Here is a 19,267-nt window from a genome sequence, read left to right as displayed (position 1 = left end):
ATTATAGTCCACATTGTCTTCAGGAATCTTGTGCATGAGCACAAGCAAGATTTAGAATGATGAACAGACGCTATAGGATGGCAAACACAAATCCCTCACCCATTTCCTATGTTGTGCTATGCATACAGCTAACTTTTTAAAAAAAATTCCCACAACATCCACGGAAAGCGGATAATACTGAAATAATGATGGAGTTCACACATTGGATTAAACCATGTGTTTAATGTTTGGTTTTGCTTTAGCATAATGTAAGAACCTAGCCATTATGATTATAAACCATGATTTACGGCTTGACATGATGTGTGAATGACTGCCCCGAAATCACTCAATGGGCTTTATGACCAAACATAAGTGGATTCACTCATCATAGTAAACCAAAAGATGGTTTGTTTGACATAGACTTAGTTTGCTGTTTGAACTCAGTAATTATGTTATGTAAATAAAAACTGTGGCTTTGCATGATGTGTGAATCCGACCATAGACTTGATAGTCAAGTCCACTCAGTGCATGACTTATTTTGCCATTTGAGCTGCTCATTCTATGAGTGTAGTTCTGTCTTCTCATCTTGCAAATTGGCCTTCATGAGCGAAATTATAACAACAAAAGATGGGTGAGTACTTAATGCATTAAAGCCATCTGAATTCACCTCTTCTCAATATGAAGCTTCATCTCGTAAGTTAATGCAGTGTAAGCCTGATCTTGGAAGTTATTATAGCTACAGAACTATAAACATGCAAGGCAGAATGAAATCTTGTGCTTATCAAGGACATAACTGGGTACCTTAGGCAAGTAACCATCTCTTGCCCTCAATACCCATGCAACTGATTTTATGCCCATGTATGTCCCTGGATGGCATTCTAAGCAGATAATTACATTCTTTTTATAGTCTATCCCAGTGTTTCTCAATCTCAGCAATGTTAAGACGTGTGGATTTCAACCCCCAGAATGACCTGCTGGCTGGAATTCTAGGAGTTGAAATCCACACATCTTAACGTTGCTAAGGTTGAGAAACACTGGTTTATCCTCTTGAATTGGCATTTGTTTAGAAACATGTGATATACATCTTTGTTGAAATCAAAAGGCACTCTAAACACTTGGTATAATTTAAACACTAGGCGCTATTATTCAACTCTCATGTACAGCTCTTCTTTACTTTCTCTCAAAAACACTCCCTGGAGAAATGGGTCTTAAGATACTGCTTTTCTTTTCATAATGAACCAAGATTCTTCACCTCTACACACACTGCTCTTTTCTGTTTTCAAACTGCCAGGCTCAGTTATCGGCTGGGGTTAGGAGTGAAAAAGAGGCATCAGTAGTTGTATGGGTAACTGGCAATCATTACTCTCATTTTTGTTTTCCCCAAAGTCCCCAAAATGATCATGACTTCAGGCCTGACCAGCTTTATGTTTACCTCTTTTGGGACAAGAAGTAACATATGTCTGATACAAACTACTGTATGGCTATAGTGTGCGCATACACAAATACATATTCCCTCTTGGGATAAAAAGCATTATATAAAGCACAGAAGGGTAAGAGGTAGTGACAAAAAGAATATATTTGTTTTGCAACTGATCCTCATACATCTTCTCTATATGACCAAGGCACCTCTACATTTTTGTACTGGTCATTCATTTTTGTATTCAGTCCACGTTGATCACACATTCATTCTTGACCGTATCCCTTGTTGCTTTAGCAAGCACACTTCTTAAATACTCCATTCCAACTGTGTTCAGCTCAGTTTTATATTTCTCCTGTTATACCCAACTCCCACTTTCATTTAAGGAAACGGGAGGAATCATATACAGAGTCAGTTTCATTCATCAAGCAGTAAACAATACCCTAATCAAGGAACTACCAGAGAGGGGAAAAATAAAACAAAACAAAACCCCCACCAACACTGGCAGGGCATGACACTATATAAACAGAGAGCAAAGCCCATTCCATTCTAGCACTGAAGATGTTACCTAGCCGGGTAATGAAACATTTGCAAGAAAACAGCCAAGCTCAGAGAACCCCAAGGATTCTCCAGTTTCATTTCTTTCAACAAATACTAATTCCTTGCAAAAGATCACATACCACTACCTTTTTATCAGCACTTGATTGATTTTTTATTAAGTGCCATCAAGTTGGTATCAACTCTTAACAGCCACACAGAGAGATTTTCTCCGGAAGGATCTATCCCAATCATCTTCCATCAGTGCACCCACCTTACTGCTGGCTGTCCTTTTCTCTTTCATCTTTCCCAGTATTAGAACCTGCTCTAGAGAGCTAGATCTTTGCATAATGCATGCAAAGTATTACAGTTTAAGCCTGGTCATTTGTGCCTTGAGTGAGAACACTTATTGACTTGCTTGGTAATCTATTTGTTTTCTTGGCTATCCATGCTATTCTCACTTACAGCAGTTACAATTCTTAAAATTTATCCATCCATTTCTCCATCTTTAGTAAATATTCTACCAGATATACAAATTTATCTACTTGCTCTAGTTTTTCACCATTTATTGCAATTATTTCACTCCATTATTTTGTCAAACACAATTACTTTGGCCTTCAGTACATTATTTTTTCAGATCCATATTCTTCATTGTATCATACAATCTAATGGTTGTTGAAAATTTGGGTTCTTAGCCAATATAATCTGTGTACAAAAGTATATACATATTCACTTTCCTGACACACCTCTAACAACACCACTAGTCCTTATCTATAAATATATTAAGCAATCATCATTTTTGTCTTGTTCGTTATTCAGTGTTGAACCATTCATGAAGCATTCCATTTATTCTCATGCACTTTTATTCCATCACATAGTTATGACCACAAGCAGCAACCAACCCTCAAACCCGTATTCATGCAAAACATTCCATAATTCAACCTTATTTGTTTCATCACATGCTTAGTCTAAATCAACAAATGCAAAATAAACTTTCTTTCACACAGCACTACATTTCCTAATGACTCACTGAAGAACAAAAATCTGGCCTGCACATTCTCTTCCACAGAAGACCTGAGTATGCTTGAGGTAAAAGTAGGGTTTGTCATACAGGCCAAAATGTGACCAGTATTATATCCTTACTGTTAGCATGGAATGCACCATCTGACATAGGTACAACAAAGCTTGGTAATATAGTCAACTTTTTCTAGACTTTACCAAAAGTGTTATGTGAAATAATTCAGAAGGGATAGAAGTAAAGGCAAGGCTATTTCATTATAGCTGATGAGAGACCAGCTACTTTCAGCCTTCATTCAGTCATTGCTTGGTGGCAGCTGCAGAGCAGAGAAAGAAAGGAAGAGGAGCAGAACTATTCCATTGCCTCTGCTCAAAAAACAGCTGCTTTGGGTAATTGCAACTTCCACCTTACAAGCAGCCACTCCACCATTTTATATGAGCAGTTTTCCTCCCTGCTGGTTACTAGAAAAAAGTTTTGGTACCAAAGGTAATTTTTTTCCCATGCTACCTCTTCCTTGCCTATCTTCTCTCCTGCCCCCCCCCAGACTGTATACCTGGGGAATAAGTTTGTTGTTATTTCAGTTTATCAGCTGTTTTTTGGGTACAGAATGGGGTAAAAATATATTGAATGAATGAACAACATAGCTAGAAAAGAATGTTTCTCTTAGAAAGTTGCTGAGAAGCAACCTTGAAGCATGCTACTGCCACTTACCGGTTCTTCAGTCTGTTTGTTCTCTGGCTGATCCTCCAGTTCTGGATCCTGTTGCTCATTTGCATTATTATGATCATCTTCTTCTACTCTGCTTGGATGCTGGTTCTGTCGCTCATAATCTAATTTAAAAAAAAATCCTCATTCCTTCTTCCCACAGTCAGGAAGTATCATCACAAGCTTAATCCCACAGTTGTAAGCACCATAAAACAGCATCTCAGCTTTGGATTTAGTATGAAATTTACACCACCACAAGATGAGATGGTGACACATTCCATTCATAAGCCAAGTGCCTTTTGCCTGTGTTAGATATGATCAACAAATGAAAATGATTTCTGCAACCTTTGTTATGTTAATGCTTATATTTTAAAATTATATTACATAATTGCTGTTTCAAAGTTTTTTTCCAGGTTAGGCCTTTTCAGGCAGAAGTTAGCTTAATGGTGATTTCATCTGTTTAAAATCTGTTTTTTATTTGTTTAGGGTTAAGCTCTATTGTGTATTATTATTACCTGTCTTAAATGGGATATAAATGGTATGACTAAAATATATGATAAATAAGGCAAATTGTTGATAGGGAAGAGAAGTATCACTTACTTTCATCTTCTTCATGAGCACCTGGTTCTCCTTGCACAACATCCTGATCTACGTTGTCATAATGGGATTGCTGGCTGAAATGATTGGAAGGTCTGTTTAATTCAGATTCATAGGGAGAGATCCCTTATTAATATATAACTTGTGGGCTGACTAATGCTATGTTTCCTTTTTGCTTTGGGCTAGCTTAAATTACCAACTAGGAGAGGAGTAAACAGAAAAATAAAAGTCAAACTATTCATTCAGTATAATATAGCTGTCTGACTGTAGTTCTCCCAGGCCTAAGACAAAATTCCTTCCTAGCCCTCCTTGGAGGGGCCAGGAACTGAACTTGAGACATTCCATCTCATCCATTCCTGTTCTGTCAGAAAAGCATGAGCATTCCCTCTGAGCCAAAGCCCATCTTATCAAAAGAGAAACATAAGAATATGCCTTACACTGAATTAGAGTACCAGATCATCCATCTCACCAGCTGCATAAGTGCTTTATGTAGAAGCATTCTCACCTACCTTAAATAATAGAAAGGTAAGCTGGGGTGGTAGAAAGCAGTGTGGGGTAGTAGTGAGCAGAGGGGGAGGGGGCAAACAATTTCATGATTTTGCCTTTTGGTAACTAGATGTTTTGTCATGGGCCATGCCATTCTGCATCTAGGAATGCCTTCCTTGTGACAACGATTTTGTGAGAACGACCCATGATATGTTCTCAAAATCCCAAACACCTCCATGGTACAAAAAGGGTGCTATCTCTGGTTTAAACAATGCTGGTAATAGGCCTGCCTTCTCCACAGGAAAAAAATCAGCACAAAAAACAGACAACAGTAATATGTCTCTGTGTGTATACGTATGTGTGTGGGTGTGTGTTTCTGTGTGTCTGTTGTCCATCTGTCTTTATCTGCACATAGTTTATACAAACAATGGTGAAGTCCAACAAACATTGGACCAATGCCATATTGGCATTTCAGGGATTCATAAAGGACAGACAGGCATTCTTTTGCAGACCATTTGATACGCAGAGTCCCTAATATAAAAAAAAATTAAAAGTAACTTTTTGAGGGTGGCCATTACAAATGCCATCTTACAACACTTACTGCTCAGACAGGCAATTCATTTAGAGAACTGTCTGTTGCTCTCAGGCCTTCTTTATGTACCTCCTATCTACCATCCTGAGATGGAAAAGATTCAGAAAAGGACCAGCATTCGAAAAGTTTTTAGCAAATCTAGAGTTTCCCAAGGCACTAAACTTTTTTCCTTTCTCGGGGCTGGGAGGGTGGGGGAGAGAGTGTTGGCTGGAGGCCCTTTGTTTCAAAGACAACCTGAGCTGGTGCTTAAACTGTGCTTCATCCTGCTCTGCCTGCCTCCGCAGCATCAGCTCTCTCTCTTGAAGTTGCTGCTGCCGGTGCAGCTGCTCCTGAAGCCTCTCCTGATGCAGAGCCTCCTGACGTTCTCTTAGGCGACTGGCTTCTTCTGCTCTTTGGGCAGCCAACTTCTGTTGTTCCAGCTGCTGTTCATAAGGCGATTTGTACCTGGTTACAGTCTTTACTGTTGGTGGTTCCTGGTGGGACACATACAGGATCGCTCAAGTAATGTAACACTTTGTTTTGCATGCAGAAGGCCCCAGGTTCAACTTCTGGCATCCCAGAAAACATAGGAAAATGTATGCTTGAGACCCTAAAACAAGGGTTGCCAACTTGCAGCCTCATTTCCAAAGCCCCCTGTAATTCCAGCTTTTGGTAAGAACAGTTTATTACTGCCTTCTGCTTAGGAAAGGAGATGGGGAAAGAGACCTAATTAGTGGCATATAAAATACCAGAAAGACTACATGGCCCCACTCACATTTGGCTATGGCACCACCACTAATTACTTAAACTTCCCCCCTTCCCTGGGCTAGGTTTACATTCATCACACCCACCCACCACAGATTTTTCTCAAGACAAGGTATTCCATGATATAAAAAAGATTCCCCATTCCTTGAGAGCCAGAGAAGATAACATTAGGCTAAACGAGACAATAGTCTGAAGTGGATACAAAACAGCCCTTGAATGGAAAGTTCCAATACATCCTTTGGCAGTAGAAATCAAGGATGACTAGGGAGATGTCAGGTTTAGCCCAAGGAACTCCAAGAGACGATGCAAAATCAGTTCAGCTATGTTTATTAGCTACAACCTCTAGCAAGAATCTTCCCAAACTGAAACCCCAGCTCCCAAGCCAACCAGCCACAACACCGTGAATTCCTCAGGGAGGTGCCAGCCTCATCCTCTTGTAGTTCCCATGCTCTTTCGGTGAACTAAGAAAACGCTTAACTCCCTGAGCCTGGCCTTCATAATTCCATTCCATCACAGGAGAGATGAGAATTCTTCATGTTAGTGAGATAGGTTAAATGTTTAAGTTTCTGTCATTTTATTCTTCCCTGAATGATGGGAAAAAACGTAAGAGGAGATAATCACTGGGTTCGTAGAATGTGTTACACTATCATGTGGGTTGGGCTACATTTGTTATGAAAACCCATGATTCGCTTATGGCTTCATCTGTTACATGAACCTATTTTATGGTAGTTTTATACAATACATTGAAATAGTCCCCCCTGTGGTGTAATGGGCTGTGAGAATAACCTTGGGAGACAGAAGGAAGAGCTGCAGCCTAGATAATAGTCAGACAACAGATATCTCAGCCTACAAAAGGAAGTGGGGGAGAGAAAGCATCTCAGAAAGGACCATCTCTAGTTCTCTGGAGAGTAAAGGAAAGGGAGGGGACTAGTGCTTTCAGATTTGCAAGATTCTGTTACTGTAACCTTACAATAAAGGTAGTATTAATATAGTTTATTGTGTCTTATTGGATAAAGGATTAACAAACCATGGTTTAAAGTGCTACATACTTTTCCTTACTTTATTGAAGGATGGTACAGATATTTGAACATTTCTCTGTGCTCAAAGGAGAGCTAATCATTGGCTCACTTCAAAATTAATGTCTCATATATCATAAGAACTCTTCAACTTGAACCACAGTTCTGGTTTCCAGGACTGAGCACCAGGTCCTGTTGATATCAGCCTGGAACCAGAGAGGCCGAGGCTCAAGCCATAGTAATAAATGAGTAATAAATAAGTAAATGGTCTGACATATGTTCTAATGTCCAAGACAAGTTTTGACCTTCTGAAATTGTGTGCGATGTTGCACGGATGCATGTAAATGGCAGAATTAATTGAGCCACTCTTCTGGCCTAACCTATCTTTCTGAATGTTGCACGGATAAAGCAGGGGAGAGGGGATTGGTTCAATTCTGTTATAAGAAAAGGAGAAGTAGAATTCAAATATCAGAGAGCTAGTTACCAGTTACCATAGGGCTTTCCTTAATTTCATCTCTAATAAACAAGTACCCTTGGTATTCTCTTTAGTTCCTATCTAAGTATTAACCAGACCCATCTTTGCTTAGCTTCCAACATTAGGAGCTTTCATGATTTTTGGCAGTGCTTTGGGTTCTCTTTGCACCCTATAAATCTTTCATTTTTTTTTCCTGATAAAAGAATGTTTAAAGATTCCACATCACTCATTACCCAAGTCATGGGGCCGTTTGCTTCTAGAGAAGCAAATGGGCAAATGGCAAACAAGCACCAAGCTGGAGAGAGGTTCTGAGGACTCTATAACCCAGTCCTACTGGCATTAACACAGTGGCATACTGGAGAATTTTTCAGGTAACTAGTAGACCCAAAGAGGAACAATACAGACATTGGCCCAAACTTTGGCTTTAGGTTATTAATTTCAGAAGCCTGAAACACCAGGAGGACTTGGCAAACTGTATAAGCAACAATTTGAAAATTAGCTGAAACCAAAGAAAAAAGTATATTTTGGTGCCCCAAGATATGACCTAGAAGGCAGAAGCATCTCTTGACACTTCTATTTATAGTTCCACACAAAATGTGACCTGCATAAACTGTACCTCTGGGACTCTGGCTGCTGGCTGCATGTCACTTTTAAAGTCAAAGGGTTTGTCAAAATATTAAGTTATACCAAGGTGGAGGAAAGAGCACTCTGGAGTCATAAAGGTAAATCTGCAGGTAGAAAGTCTGCCTTTCAGACTTGCAAGATTCTGTTAATGTAACCTTACAATAAAGTAGAAGCAGTTCATCTGGGCATGCATCTTGTCTGGACTACATTGCAGAGCTGACATCGATCTTGCAAGTCTGAAAGTATGTTTCTCCCCCGTCGCCTTTATAGCCCAAGAAACTAGGGAGAGTCCCTTCTGAGATGTTTGTCACACCCACATTCCTGCTACTGGCTAAGATGCCTCTTATCTGACTGTTCCCCTGGCTATGGCTCTTCCCCCTGTCTACCAAGGTAATTCCCACATACCATTATATCTGCTAGTTTGTTAGAAATGCAATGAAGTCCAGGTTAGTTTGTATCCAGAAGCTTTTTCTTCCCCATTAATTACAAATTAACTCAACCATTGCAACTGGCAGGAGGGACCCAGAAGTTGCTGCCAAGCAATGATAACCTAAAATTCTCAACAAGCATGTTTTAATAATCAAATGTGGCCAATTTAGTCTAATTAAACACAGTGGGATTTACTTCCAAATAAACCTGCAAATAGTTCTCAGCAGGACCTAGCCAACCTTGGCCAATCTCAAAATTGCTAAGCAGAGTCAGACCTGGTTAGTATTCTGATGGGAAACCACAAGAAATCCTAGGGCTGTAGTCTAGACTGAGAAGTTAAAAAAAAAAAAGTAGTAGCAAATCACTTTCCTATTATTGCCACAGAAACAATATGAAGATATCCATGAAGCCACCAGGAGTCAAACTTGACTTGAGGAAGATTTTGCTTTTTTAAACGTGCAAATACTCATATAGGAAAGAAGGGCCTACCTGTGAATGGCTGTGTTCCCCGACGGTGTTGGTTTCTTCTTCAGTCTGTTCTTTCTCCTTCCATTCATGCTCTTCTGGGATTTGGTCAAGATCATCTGTTAAGTGTTCTGGTTGCCCAGCTTGCTCCATTTCTTCTTCTTCTAGTTCCTTTTTCTGCTCTTCTTCATCTTGCTCAGCGTGTTGCTCCTCATCTTCTCCCGCTTCTTGCTTTTCCTGAATATTTAATTCCCGCGGCACATGACCTTCCATCACTTTTCTGTCAGGATGAAAAAGTTCTGCTGTCTGTTCTCTTCCTTCCCTAGGGATTACTTTAACAGCTTCTTCTCCCCCTTGTGGCTGCTCAGCATTTTGCATAATCTACAATAATACAAAACATTAAATCTGAGAGATTAGTTTCAAATAACACGCTTCTGGACTGTAAACTGAACATCAAAGGATTTAGTTCCTGTCAAGTTTCCAGTAGTCTGATGTGGCAGTTAAAATGTTGGGCTAAGACTGGGGAGAACCTGGCTTAAACCTCTCAACCACAGAAGCTCACTGACTTCAGACCAGTCATTATCGCTCTGCCCAATCTACTTTGCAAGATTGTTGCTGTTTCTTTTTGTGGTTTGCTGTTATAGGAAATAACTGGAGGAGGAAGTTCTTATGTATGGTACCTTGAGTTACTGGAGGAAAGTCAGAATGTTTATCTAGTCAGGACATAAATCTGGATAGATACACTGGGAAAGTCAGAATATACATCATAAAATACATTTTTTTCTACAGTGATTGGGGTAGGGGGGAAACAGAACTGCCTTTGAAGGTGGTTTAAGAAATTTTACCTGGTGAAAAATACAAAATTCAGTGTTACTTTTTACTGTTAAAGCACTAAATAGTTTAGAATTAGGTTCTCTATGAACTGCTTACATCCACACAAGCCTGCATAGGTTTTGTGACTGTTCACCCTTCTGAAAATAGATCTATTTAAGCTGAGAATGGCTAAAGACAGAGCTTTTTTGATGCTGGTTTCCCAGTTTAGGAAACGATCTCCCTAAAACAAATGTTCTATTTTTGCTTACAAAGGCCACGAAGACATAATTACTTCCATTCATCTTTGATGTGAGCTTTGTTGAACTTAGGAACTCACAGTCCAAGGTCTTCAAATGGACCTTTGAACATGGCCCCAGAAATCCTTCAAACAGCTGCTACTGAATTATGTTTAACATGAAAGAAATGAATAAAACACATTTGTTATAATTATTATAATAACCATGTGGGAAATAATTATAAGAACTGTATTTAATTATTTCAATTTCAATTTCAGCTGTGTTTGTCTTAAGCCTACCCATATTTCTGTCCTACCCATTTGTGACTCTTCCTGCTCTTACCAAAGAGGTACTCAACACAAAGGGGAAGAATGATTGCTGTCCTAAAAATGTATATTCCTGGTATTAATTGTTTATCTTGTTCAGAGGAAATCCAGATTGTTGACTAAACTGATATATTTTACACTATTTTTTAAAAAATGTAATTAGGATGAAGGATCATTTTTTAAACATTAACTGCAATTTTTGTCTATAATTTCTTGCTGTAAGGAATTTCTAAAGAGAGTACTTGTGTGCCCTGGTACACATCTTACATAATTCACAAGCTAGCCCTCAGTCAAGTCACATTTTCCAAGATGAATAGCCTAAGGATTAAGAGTGGAAGAAGGAAGGTAAATACAATATACAGGGTACAACCTGTAAGGTCTAGGGAATCATGTTGCCATGTTTTATTAATGGAAATAGTCTCATGCACAAAGTGAGCACTTGCTTAGATGGAAATAATGATTATTGGACCTATTATGGAAAAATTGAGTGGAATCTTTACAGAACCTAATTATAGCCTTAACCTGTATGACTCTCTAACACTGTTTGGCTAGAAATTGCTGCAGTGTAATGCTAGACTTTTAACTTTAATCCATCACAATGTAAATAGATATTTAAGAATAAATTCACATGTACATATTTTGTCAGAGATAGGAGCAGACCTTTCCCATCACTTACTATGACCCTGGAAGCAGGGTCATAGTAAGCACAATCTGGAGGCAGTTTTAGCACTGAGTTCATTCCCATAGTCATGAATCAGATTGGTAAACCATCAAGAGCTGGGACATCAACAGTAGACATTCATGTGTGTAATTAGCCCTAAACAAACTCAATCTGCCTATGCAAATTTGTATTTTTGCTTCACAGGTAACGTCCCACATCAGTAATGTTTTTGGAACCTATTTTTCTCAATCCCACAATTCAAGTTTACTTCCAAGAGCTAGATTTTACCAATCTGAGGCAGCCCATCCTTGTCATTTATTCTTTCTTGATTTCATAATTTTTTTTCATCACAATCTTCGCGAAAAAAGAAAAAGAGAGATTTACACATTTTCATTAAAAAGCAAAACTGAAGCTTTCTCTATGCAAACAAGATGATACCTGGAATTTAAACTGCTTTCCCTTGCTTAAGCTGTAATAATGTGACATTTGGAAAGAGCAAAGATCTCTATCACTGGTTTATTAAACACAAGCATTCACAAAGGGACCGTAACTGATTATGCATGGTTGTGCATATGCTATGAGAGCAAAAAGGACACAAAGGTCTCTTTTCATATTAATTCCAGCCTGCACAAGCTAAGCTAAATCAATGCTGTGATTCATACTTTTACATTACAGACCACTAGCTTGCCTGCTCTTTTGCCAAGGACTGCATTTTCTTGATGCAATCAAGCAGCCTTCCAATTAAAGTGTCTCCTCCAGAACTGATGCAAATGGAACAGGGAAGGGGGGGGGGGCGACTGTGGACAGGTCAGCAAGTGCCAGGTAACAACAAGCTCTCTCGTTACAGTTAAATACGGCAAGAGGGCCTTAGTTGCTGAAAATCAATGGAACATTTATTTATCATTTTGTGGTGGAAAAAACTGAAAAACTGTCTTAAACCAGCAACAAATGTCCGAAATAGCCCAACCGGTAAATCCCGGCCTCATCCACGTGCAAGATGCTTTGCATCACTGCATACTGTGGTCTTGAGAGGGAGGAGAGAAAGGGAAAATAAGCAAGGAGAGACAGCTTCTTCTGCCCATCTTAGCTGTTCATGTGTCAACTGGCAGCAGCTTCTTCTCAGGTACAAAAGACAATTAAAAAGTGAAAGCCAGAAAAAAAGGAACCCAAAAACATTGAGGAAAAATCCTCTGTATCTGAAGAAACTCCCATCTCAAGAGCAGAAGAAAGCACAGACACCAGGTAAGGGGTGGCTGAGACAACTTCCACCATTTGGTGACCAAAGACAGGTCATTTTTCAGAAGTCAGGAAGATGCTCAATTCTTTGTAGCAGGTAACAAGTGTGTTTACACTATGGTAGGTAGGTGGGTAACATGGTGCCTACTGTTGGTAATATATCCCTGAACATCTCCCTTAGTGCTTGCCAGGCTCCCCTCTAAGCTGCCTTTTGGATGGATGGATGGATGGATGGATGGATGGATGGATGGATGGATGGATGGCAGGCAGGCAGGCAGGCAGGCAGGCAGGCAGGCAGGCAGGCAGGCAGGCAAGCAGAGTAAACCATTAGCCATTTATTTATGGATATATGTATTGATTAAATTTTACACCACCCAACTCCCAACAACTCTGGGCGGTTCACAAAGTAAAACACAGAAAAATAACAATAAAACAATATAAAAATAAAGACAAAGGAACAAAAGATGGCATCATGTTTATTTACAGAAATGGCTTTGAGCTCCACAAAGGTCCCAAAGGAGACCTACTAGAGAGTAGAAGTAAACCTGCACTTTCCTTATCAACCTGCTTTACACTGCAGAGATGATGAATTTTCCTTGTCAAGACAAAGCAGCTATGTGGTTCTCCTCAACAAGGTGCTCTGTATCACTCTGAAGCCTCAATTGGAAGTTCCAATATCAGGAAGTGACTTGCTCAACTGCAACTTGTACAAAAGTCACTGACTAGAAGCATCAGAAGAGCATTCGGCCCAAATGCTCAGAATGCATAGAAACTGACTCTAGATATTGTATCTACAAGCCCAAGCAAAGTATCTTCAAAGGATAACTTTGAAGCATTGTTGATGTGAACTACCCTTTGGAAGATTTACATAACCCTAGTAGAAAGTTTTCTGATAAATTGGTACACAGTGACTGGCCATATCCAATATAGCACCCATTTGTAGTATGTCCACCAGCTGCTTTCAAAATGTCAAATTGGGCTCCACACCACTTATTTACACCTACTGTGTAGGGTAAGATACTTGTTTTATTTTGATTGACAGATGCTGAGACTCCTCCCCTCCCCATTTGCTAGACCACACACCTAAACCAATTATGCTCTCAGCAAAATCTACCTGGGTTGGCATCCCTTTTCCAGAGAGTGAGTGTGGAATAAAATGGAGGCTTCATCTGTTTCATCCATTTTTTAATTTTAATTTTTATACACACACACACACACACACAGTGGTACCTCTAGTTACAAACGCCCCTACTTACGAATTTTTCGAGATACGACCAGCTCCGGCCCCAAAAATTTACCTCGACTTGCGAACTCGCCTCGACTTACGAACTGGATCTGCAGCCATTTTCCGCCCGTACCACGTGGTCCGCGGCCATTTTCCGCCCGTTCCATGTGGTCCGCGGCCATTTTTCCGCCCGTTCCACATGGTCCGCGGCCATTTTTCCGCCCGTTCCACGTGGTCCACGGCCATTTTTCTGCCCTGCCACGTGGTCCACGGCCATTTTCCACCCGACACATGGTCTGCGGCCATTTTTCCTCCCATTCCACGTGGTCCGCAGCCATTTTTCCGCCCTGCCGCGTGGTCTGTGGCCGTTTTTCCGCCACTGACGCGTGGTCCGCGGACGCCGGAACGGATTAACGGTAATTACATTGAACCTTATGGGAAAATTTGCCTCGTGTTGCGACCAATTCAAGTTGCAACCAGAGTCATGGAACGGATTAAATTCATAACTCGAATTAAAAAAAATATTCCACTGTATAAAAAAAATAATTATATCCATCCATCCATCTATTCATTCAGTTTTCTGTGTACTTTCAAGAGTATTAAACAAGGGTGTATTAGCTCCTTTGCTGTTTAATTTCTACATCAATGATATGCTGGTAAACTTCACACCACCAGAACATCATCCCCTCCAAGTCTGGCTGGCAGATCTATGGCATTACTTTTATATATAGATGATGCAGCCATTATTTCAACTTCACCCATTGGACTGAGGAGAGAGCATTAAGAGCAATTTCCTCCTATTGTACAAATAATGACCTGGTTATCAACTATCAAAAAAGAAAAAAATACAATATTTTTAAAGATATCTTTTAGATATAAACACAGATGACAAATTAATGGGAATACCATCAAACAGGCTCAGATCTTCAAATATCTTGAAATTGTTTTTTCAGGCTACAAGCTCCTGGAGAGCCCAAACCCAATCTTTAAAAGAGGTTAGAAGGAGCTTTGCTGCCATCTTAAGGTTCTTCTGTACAAAAGGAGATGATTAAAGGTGGACTAAAAGTGTTTGAGGCCAAAGTAATAGCACATCTACCTTATGGCTTCCAAATATGTGCCTATAAGGAATATAGCCATTAGAAGCCATTCAATCAGGTTTCTTAAGGGACCTATTTCTAGACCATGATACATCCCAAACTCAGTCCTTTGGGACAAGACCAGAATGTCATCAACAAAAAATTCAGCACAGATAACATTTGCTAGCTATTGGGTTAAATTGATTTTCAGTCAAAGCAGTTTTGGCGCCTTGACCCTCCAAGATAAATTCCATTTTTTAATATTAATTTTATTAAAAATTACAATGACAATGATAAAAAACTAATAGGAACTAAAAAAATAAAAGAATAAAAAGAAAAAATTGAAGGTACAGAAAAAAAATAGAAAAGAAAGAAAAAATAAGAATATAGTAAAGAAAAAGAAAATAAATATATAAAGAAATGACTTCCCCCTTCATCACAACAAATATAAACAATTTTAGTAACTTATCACCTTCTTTGAAAATACAACAAATGATATTCCCATATCCCATCTTTTACCCATACACAAATCCTTAAAATCTCATCATTTTGGTCCTGATCAGCAAAGTCCATTAACGGGTACCAGAGATAACAACATATCTACTTAACCTTGATCAAATAAACCAACTTTATATTCCTTCCTTTTACTTTTAGCAATCTTGATCTTTAGTCCCTTCAAATAATGTCCTGGAACTTGATTTTTTTTTCCATTTTTTTTAATTGTCCCTTCTCAGAAAATTCTTCAAAGCTTTAACAAGCCTCTTTTGTAAATCAAACATTTCTTTTATATATCCAGTGTAGCATCTTTTTCCATATCATTCTTGTAGCCTGTCATTTTTAAATCTACTTTCAGATCAGTCTTAGTCTTGTCCAGTAAAACTTGTTTCTCTTCCATAACATCTTTTAAACACAGTCTATCTATAGAGGTAAACACTCTTAGAATTAACTTCTGGGTCCATGGTTCAAAAATATCCTTCATTATGTCCAGTGTTAAAATATTTTGCTTCATTCTGTAATTGTAAGTCCAGTTTGAGTGTTCTTCTCCTTTAACGGTAATCTTTAGTTCCTTCTAGTTCCCTCTAGTGTCTAACCTTCAAAGTACCATCCTGGTTTTTTTCTTTTTTCTTTTTAAAGAATTCAAAACAAAAGCATTTTCCCATGGGAAGGAGTCTTATAATTAATTCCAAAATCTTATTTCAAATCCATCTGGACCCTTAATCCATTTGTAACTTTCCAAAATCAAAATTCTAATTACCCTTTGGCCAATTATTCCACCCCCCCCCCCCCAAATTTTAAGTCCTTAAACTTGTATTTAAAACTTATTTCACTAAGGATTGAAGGAAACACACCCGGTATTTTCAGACTTGTTGATCCAAGGGTTCCTAATAGCTGAAAAGCAGTTAAGCACTTTCCGAAAGTGATTAGAAAAGTAAGTATGTGAACTTAGTGTCTGTGATGGAATGGAATTATGAAGGCCAGGCTCAGGGAGAAAAATATTTTCTTTCATCTCCTGAGGAGCGTGGGAAATCTGAGGGCAGATTTTGCAATGTTTCTAAAAGCCACTATCTCTGCCTATGTGGTGAGGAGAAATCAAAACTGTGGGCCATGTATTGCTGTGCTGCCTCTTTTGTAGACACATTCGGGCTCTATTTCGCCATCTATAACATGATACCTAGGCAGGATGGAGGATAACTACCTACTACCTGATCAGGATAGACATTTCAGATAGCATAGCCAGATTCTGTAAACAGGCTATGATGAAAGGCAAACAACTGCTTGAAGTAGGGTGTCCCTGATTATTCTATTTTATTCATGTTAAACTAATTTTATACAGGTAATGCTTGCTTACTGACCACTCATTCAGCAATCAAAGTTATGACAGCGCTGAAAAAAGAGGCAGCCTATCCTCAAAGTTGTGGCTATCGTAGCGTCCCCATAGTCATGTGATCACAATTCAGGCACTTAGCAACCAGTGTGCATTTACAATGGTCACAGCATCCCGTGATTGCCATTTGTGGCCTTCACAGCCAGCTTCCAACAAGCAAAGTCAATGGGAAAGCCAGAAGGAAGTTGCAAGTCGTGGTCACATGAAATCATGCTTAACGACCTGCGGTGATTCAGTTAACCGCAGCCAAAACAGATGTCATAAGTCTGCACAGTCATGTGATGTTTCACTTAACAAAGATGCCACTTAGTAATGAAGTTGCCAGTCCCAACTGTGGTTGGTAAGTGAGGACTACCTATATGTGTTTTGGTATACTACCATGCTTTGTTCTTGAAGTATCTTTTACTTTTTAAGTTATTCTGGGCTTGACTTAACACATCCCATTTTGATTTTCCTGACTCTACCTGACACTAAACACATACTGTAGAACTCACCCAGAAAACCCCTGATTAGTCCAACTAAGGCACAAACTGGTCACTTTTAATGTGCTTACTTGAAAAATACTGCCATCTTCTATTTGGTGCAATGAACATGCTTGATCTTCAACAGGCTAAAGTGTAAAGGCCAAAGCCAGTTATGGATTCAAGTGGAACCGCTCTGTAAGTATCCTTGTTAAGTTTTCTGACAAAAGGTAGCTAAGTCTGATCAGTTTTTGTGATAGCAACTAAGCTTAGCAAACACTAAGATCCCAACAGAAACATTTTTGTGAGTAGTTTCTGTTTTGTTTCATTTTAAATGGTGACTGACCATTTCTGATAGCTTTCTGCTGGATTCTTTAATACCTTGGACTTATGTAACAAAGGGAGTCTTACATCATAGTGCTGGAAATGCAGACAGCCCTCTCGAGATGATCACAGATGCCTTTCCATAATTAAAAAAACTGAATATCTAGAAATAACATTTCACCACTGTCCTTTCACCCTATGTCGATCTAACAGTTCCATTGCGGTTTAAATTCTATAACACTTAGTGTTATACATATAACATGGAATTTGTCCTACCAACCAAATTATGGGTTAGAATAGAAACTGGTCTCCTATATATGTTCTGTATTCCAACAGCCACTTTGTCTGGAACTGATACCCTTAATGGACTTTCTGCTGACCCTAGAACTGAAAAGACGATGCTTTATGTATTTGTCTATAAGAGATGAGATGGGATATGAGATGAAGAGATTTTTGGTTGTAAATTAAGAGGCAGTGAAGAGTTACAGAAATTGTTAATACTTGTGATGAAGATTGGAAGTCTCTTCTTTATATATTTCCTTTCTCTCTCTTTACTATATTCTTTTCTTTCTTTTTTCTTTCTATTTTCTATGTTTTTTTCTTCTCCTTGCACCTTTCATTCTTTCTATTCTTTCTTTTAGTTTGCATTATATTTTATTATTGTAATTAAAATCCATATATATATATATATATATTATGTGTGTGTGTGTGTGTGTGTGTGTGTATATATACACACACACACACACATACATACACACATATGTGTATGTGTTCGTGTATATGAAATCTATAATATTTGGAGGGTACTGAGTTGATAACCTCGTTAGAGTGATACACAAACCAGGCATACATGCCCAGTAGAAGCAATGCTGGTGTGATAGGCATCATGATCTGAAAAATGTACAATGCTTATAAGATTCATGTCATTTGCATGAAAATGGAAGCAGATCAAATTACTCAAAATGATCATCATAAAAAGGGCAAGTGGGTCTTGCAACTCACTTCAGGACAGTTAGATGATCTCTTCAGAATTCTGGTCAGACGGCCTTTTCCTCGGATAGTCCTAAACTGGCATTTTCTATGGCCATTAATTGTACTTGGTTGCCATTAGGCCGCCTTTGGTATAATTCCCCCTCCTGTCCACTTTGGAGATTTCCCCACCCCACCCTACAATATATTTTTCTCCTGCAAACCTCAGGGTTCCCAAAGCCAGCTGATGCTGTCCTTGTTATGCATGTATAGTGCTTTTCTGCCATTTGGAAATTTGGAAATTCGATTCACGATTAATTCATAGGCTTGGAACAGAGGAATAGAAGTCGGGGGTACTGATGGAATGGGAATCAGATTCAAGAATTTTCTCCAAAATTTTCTCTAATCCAGAAACAGTTTGCAGACTTCCTACCTCTGAAGCTGCAGCAGGAAAATGAAGAAATACATCAGAACCTGCAACTGAAAGTATTTTTCCCTAATATGTATGATTTTTTCTCCCCCAGATGTTGGGGAGAGGCACTTTTTCACCTACCCCAAGAGGAAGCTCTGGAAGTGAGAACAGATTCCAGTATAAGCCTTGGCTATAAAACAGATCCTTATTATGGCTGGAAACTTGGTATTTATTAAATAATTGCCAGAATAAAGTAAGCGTTCTTTATTATAGTTGGAGGCGGCTAATGCCATAATGGTCACAAATCATTGTCTGAAGACTATAATTCCAAGTTTTCATATCCTGGCTGAGTGAAAACAAGATTATCTTAGGAAACTACTATTCAAGGTTTTTTAAACTGTGTTTTAATGTGATATCTGGATTAAATCATTTGTCATTCTCAGCTTCTCTTCCCCTGCCCTTTGCAATGATAATACTGATCTTTTTTATAGGGTTGTTACATGGACTATTGCAATAATATTCAAAGCACTGTATCAATGCTAATTACCATGATGATGAT

The 19,267-nt window shown here is 38.9% G+C and overlaps 1 protein-coding gene across 3 annotated transcripts in view; it reads right to left on the bottom strand.

Annotated features, from left to right (window-relative positions):
- GOLIM4 (golgi integral membrane protein 4) overlaps nt 1-19,267 on the bottom strand; it is a 62,016-nt gene that overhangs the window by 12,049 nt on the left and 30,700 nt on the right. For all 3 annotated transcript variants that reach the window (XM_088132633.1, XM_088132634.1, XM_088132635.1), the window contains 4 exons: nt 9,109-9,465; nt 5,566-5,804; nt 4,257-4,330; nt 3,663-3,781 (listed from right to left, as the gene is read on the bottom strand). In XM_088132633.1, coding sequence (XP_087988759.1) covers nt 3,663-3,781; nt 4,257-4,330; nt 5,566-5,804; nt 9,109-9,465 — 789 coding nt within the window. The remainder of the gene's footprint in view (nt 1-3,662; nt 3,782-4,256; nt 4,331-5,565; nt 5,805-9,108; nt 9,466-19,267) is intronic.

This window comes from Python bivittatus, unplaced genomic scaffold (genome assembly GCF_059951505.1).
Source record: "Python bivittatus isolate LINGU-HERP-01145 unplaced genomic scaffold, Pbiv_v1 ctg000980_np1212, whole genome shotgun sequence".
Classification (NCBI taxonomy): Eukaryota; Metazoa; Chordata; class Lepidosauria; order Squamata; family Pythonidae; genus Python; species Python bivittatus.
The sequence above is the reverse complement of the archived record's forward strand: the minus strand, read 5'-3'. Positions and strand labels throughout refer to the sequence as shown.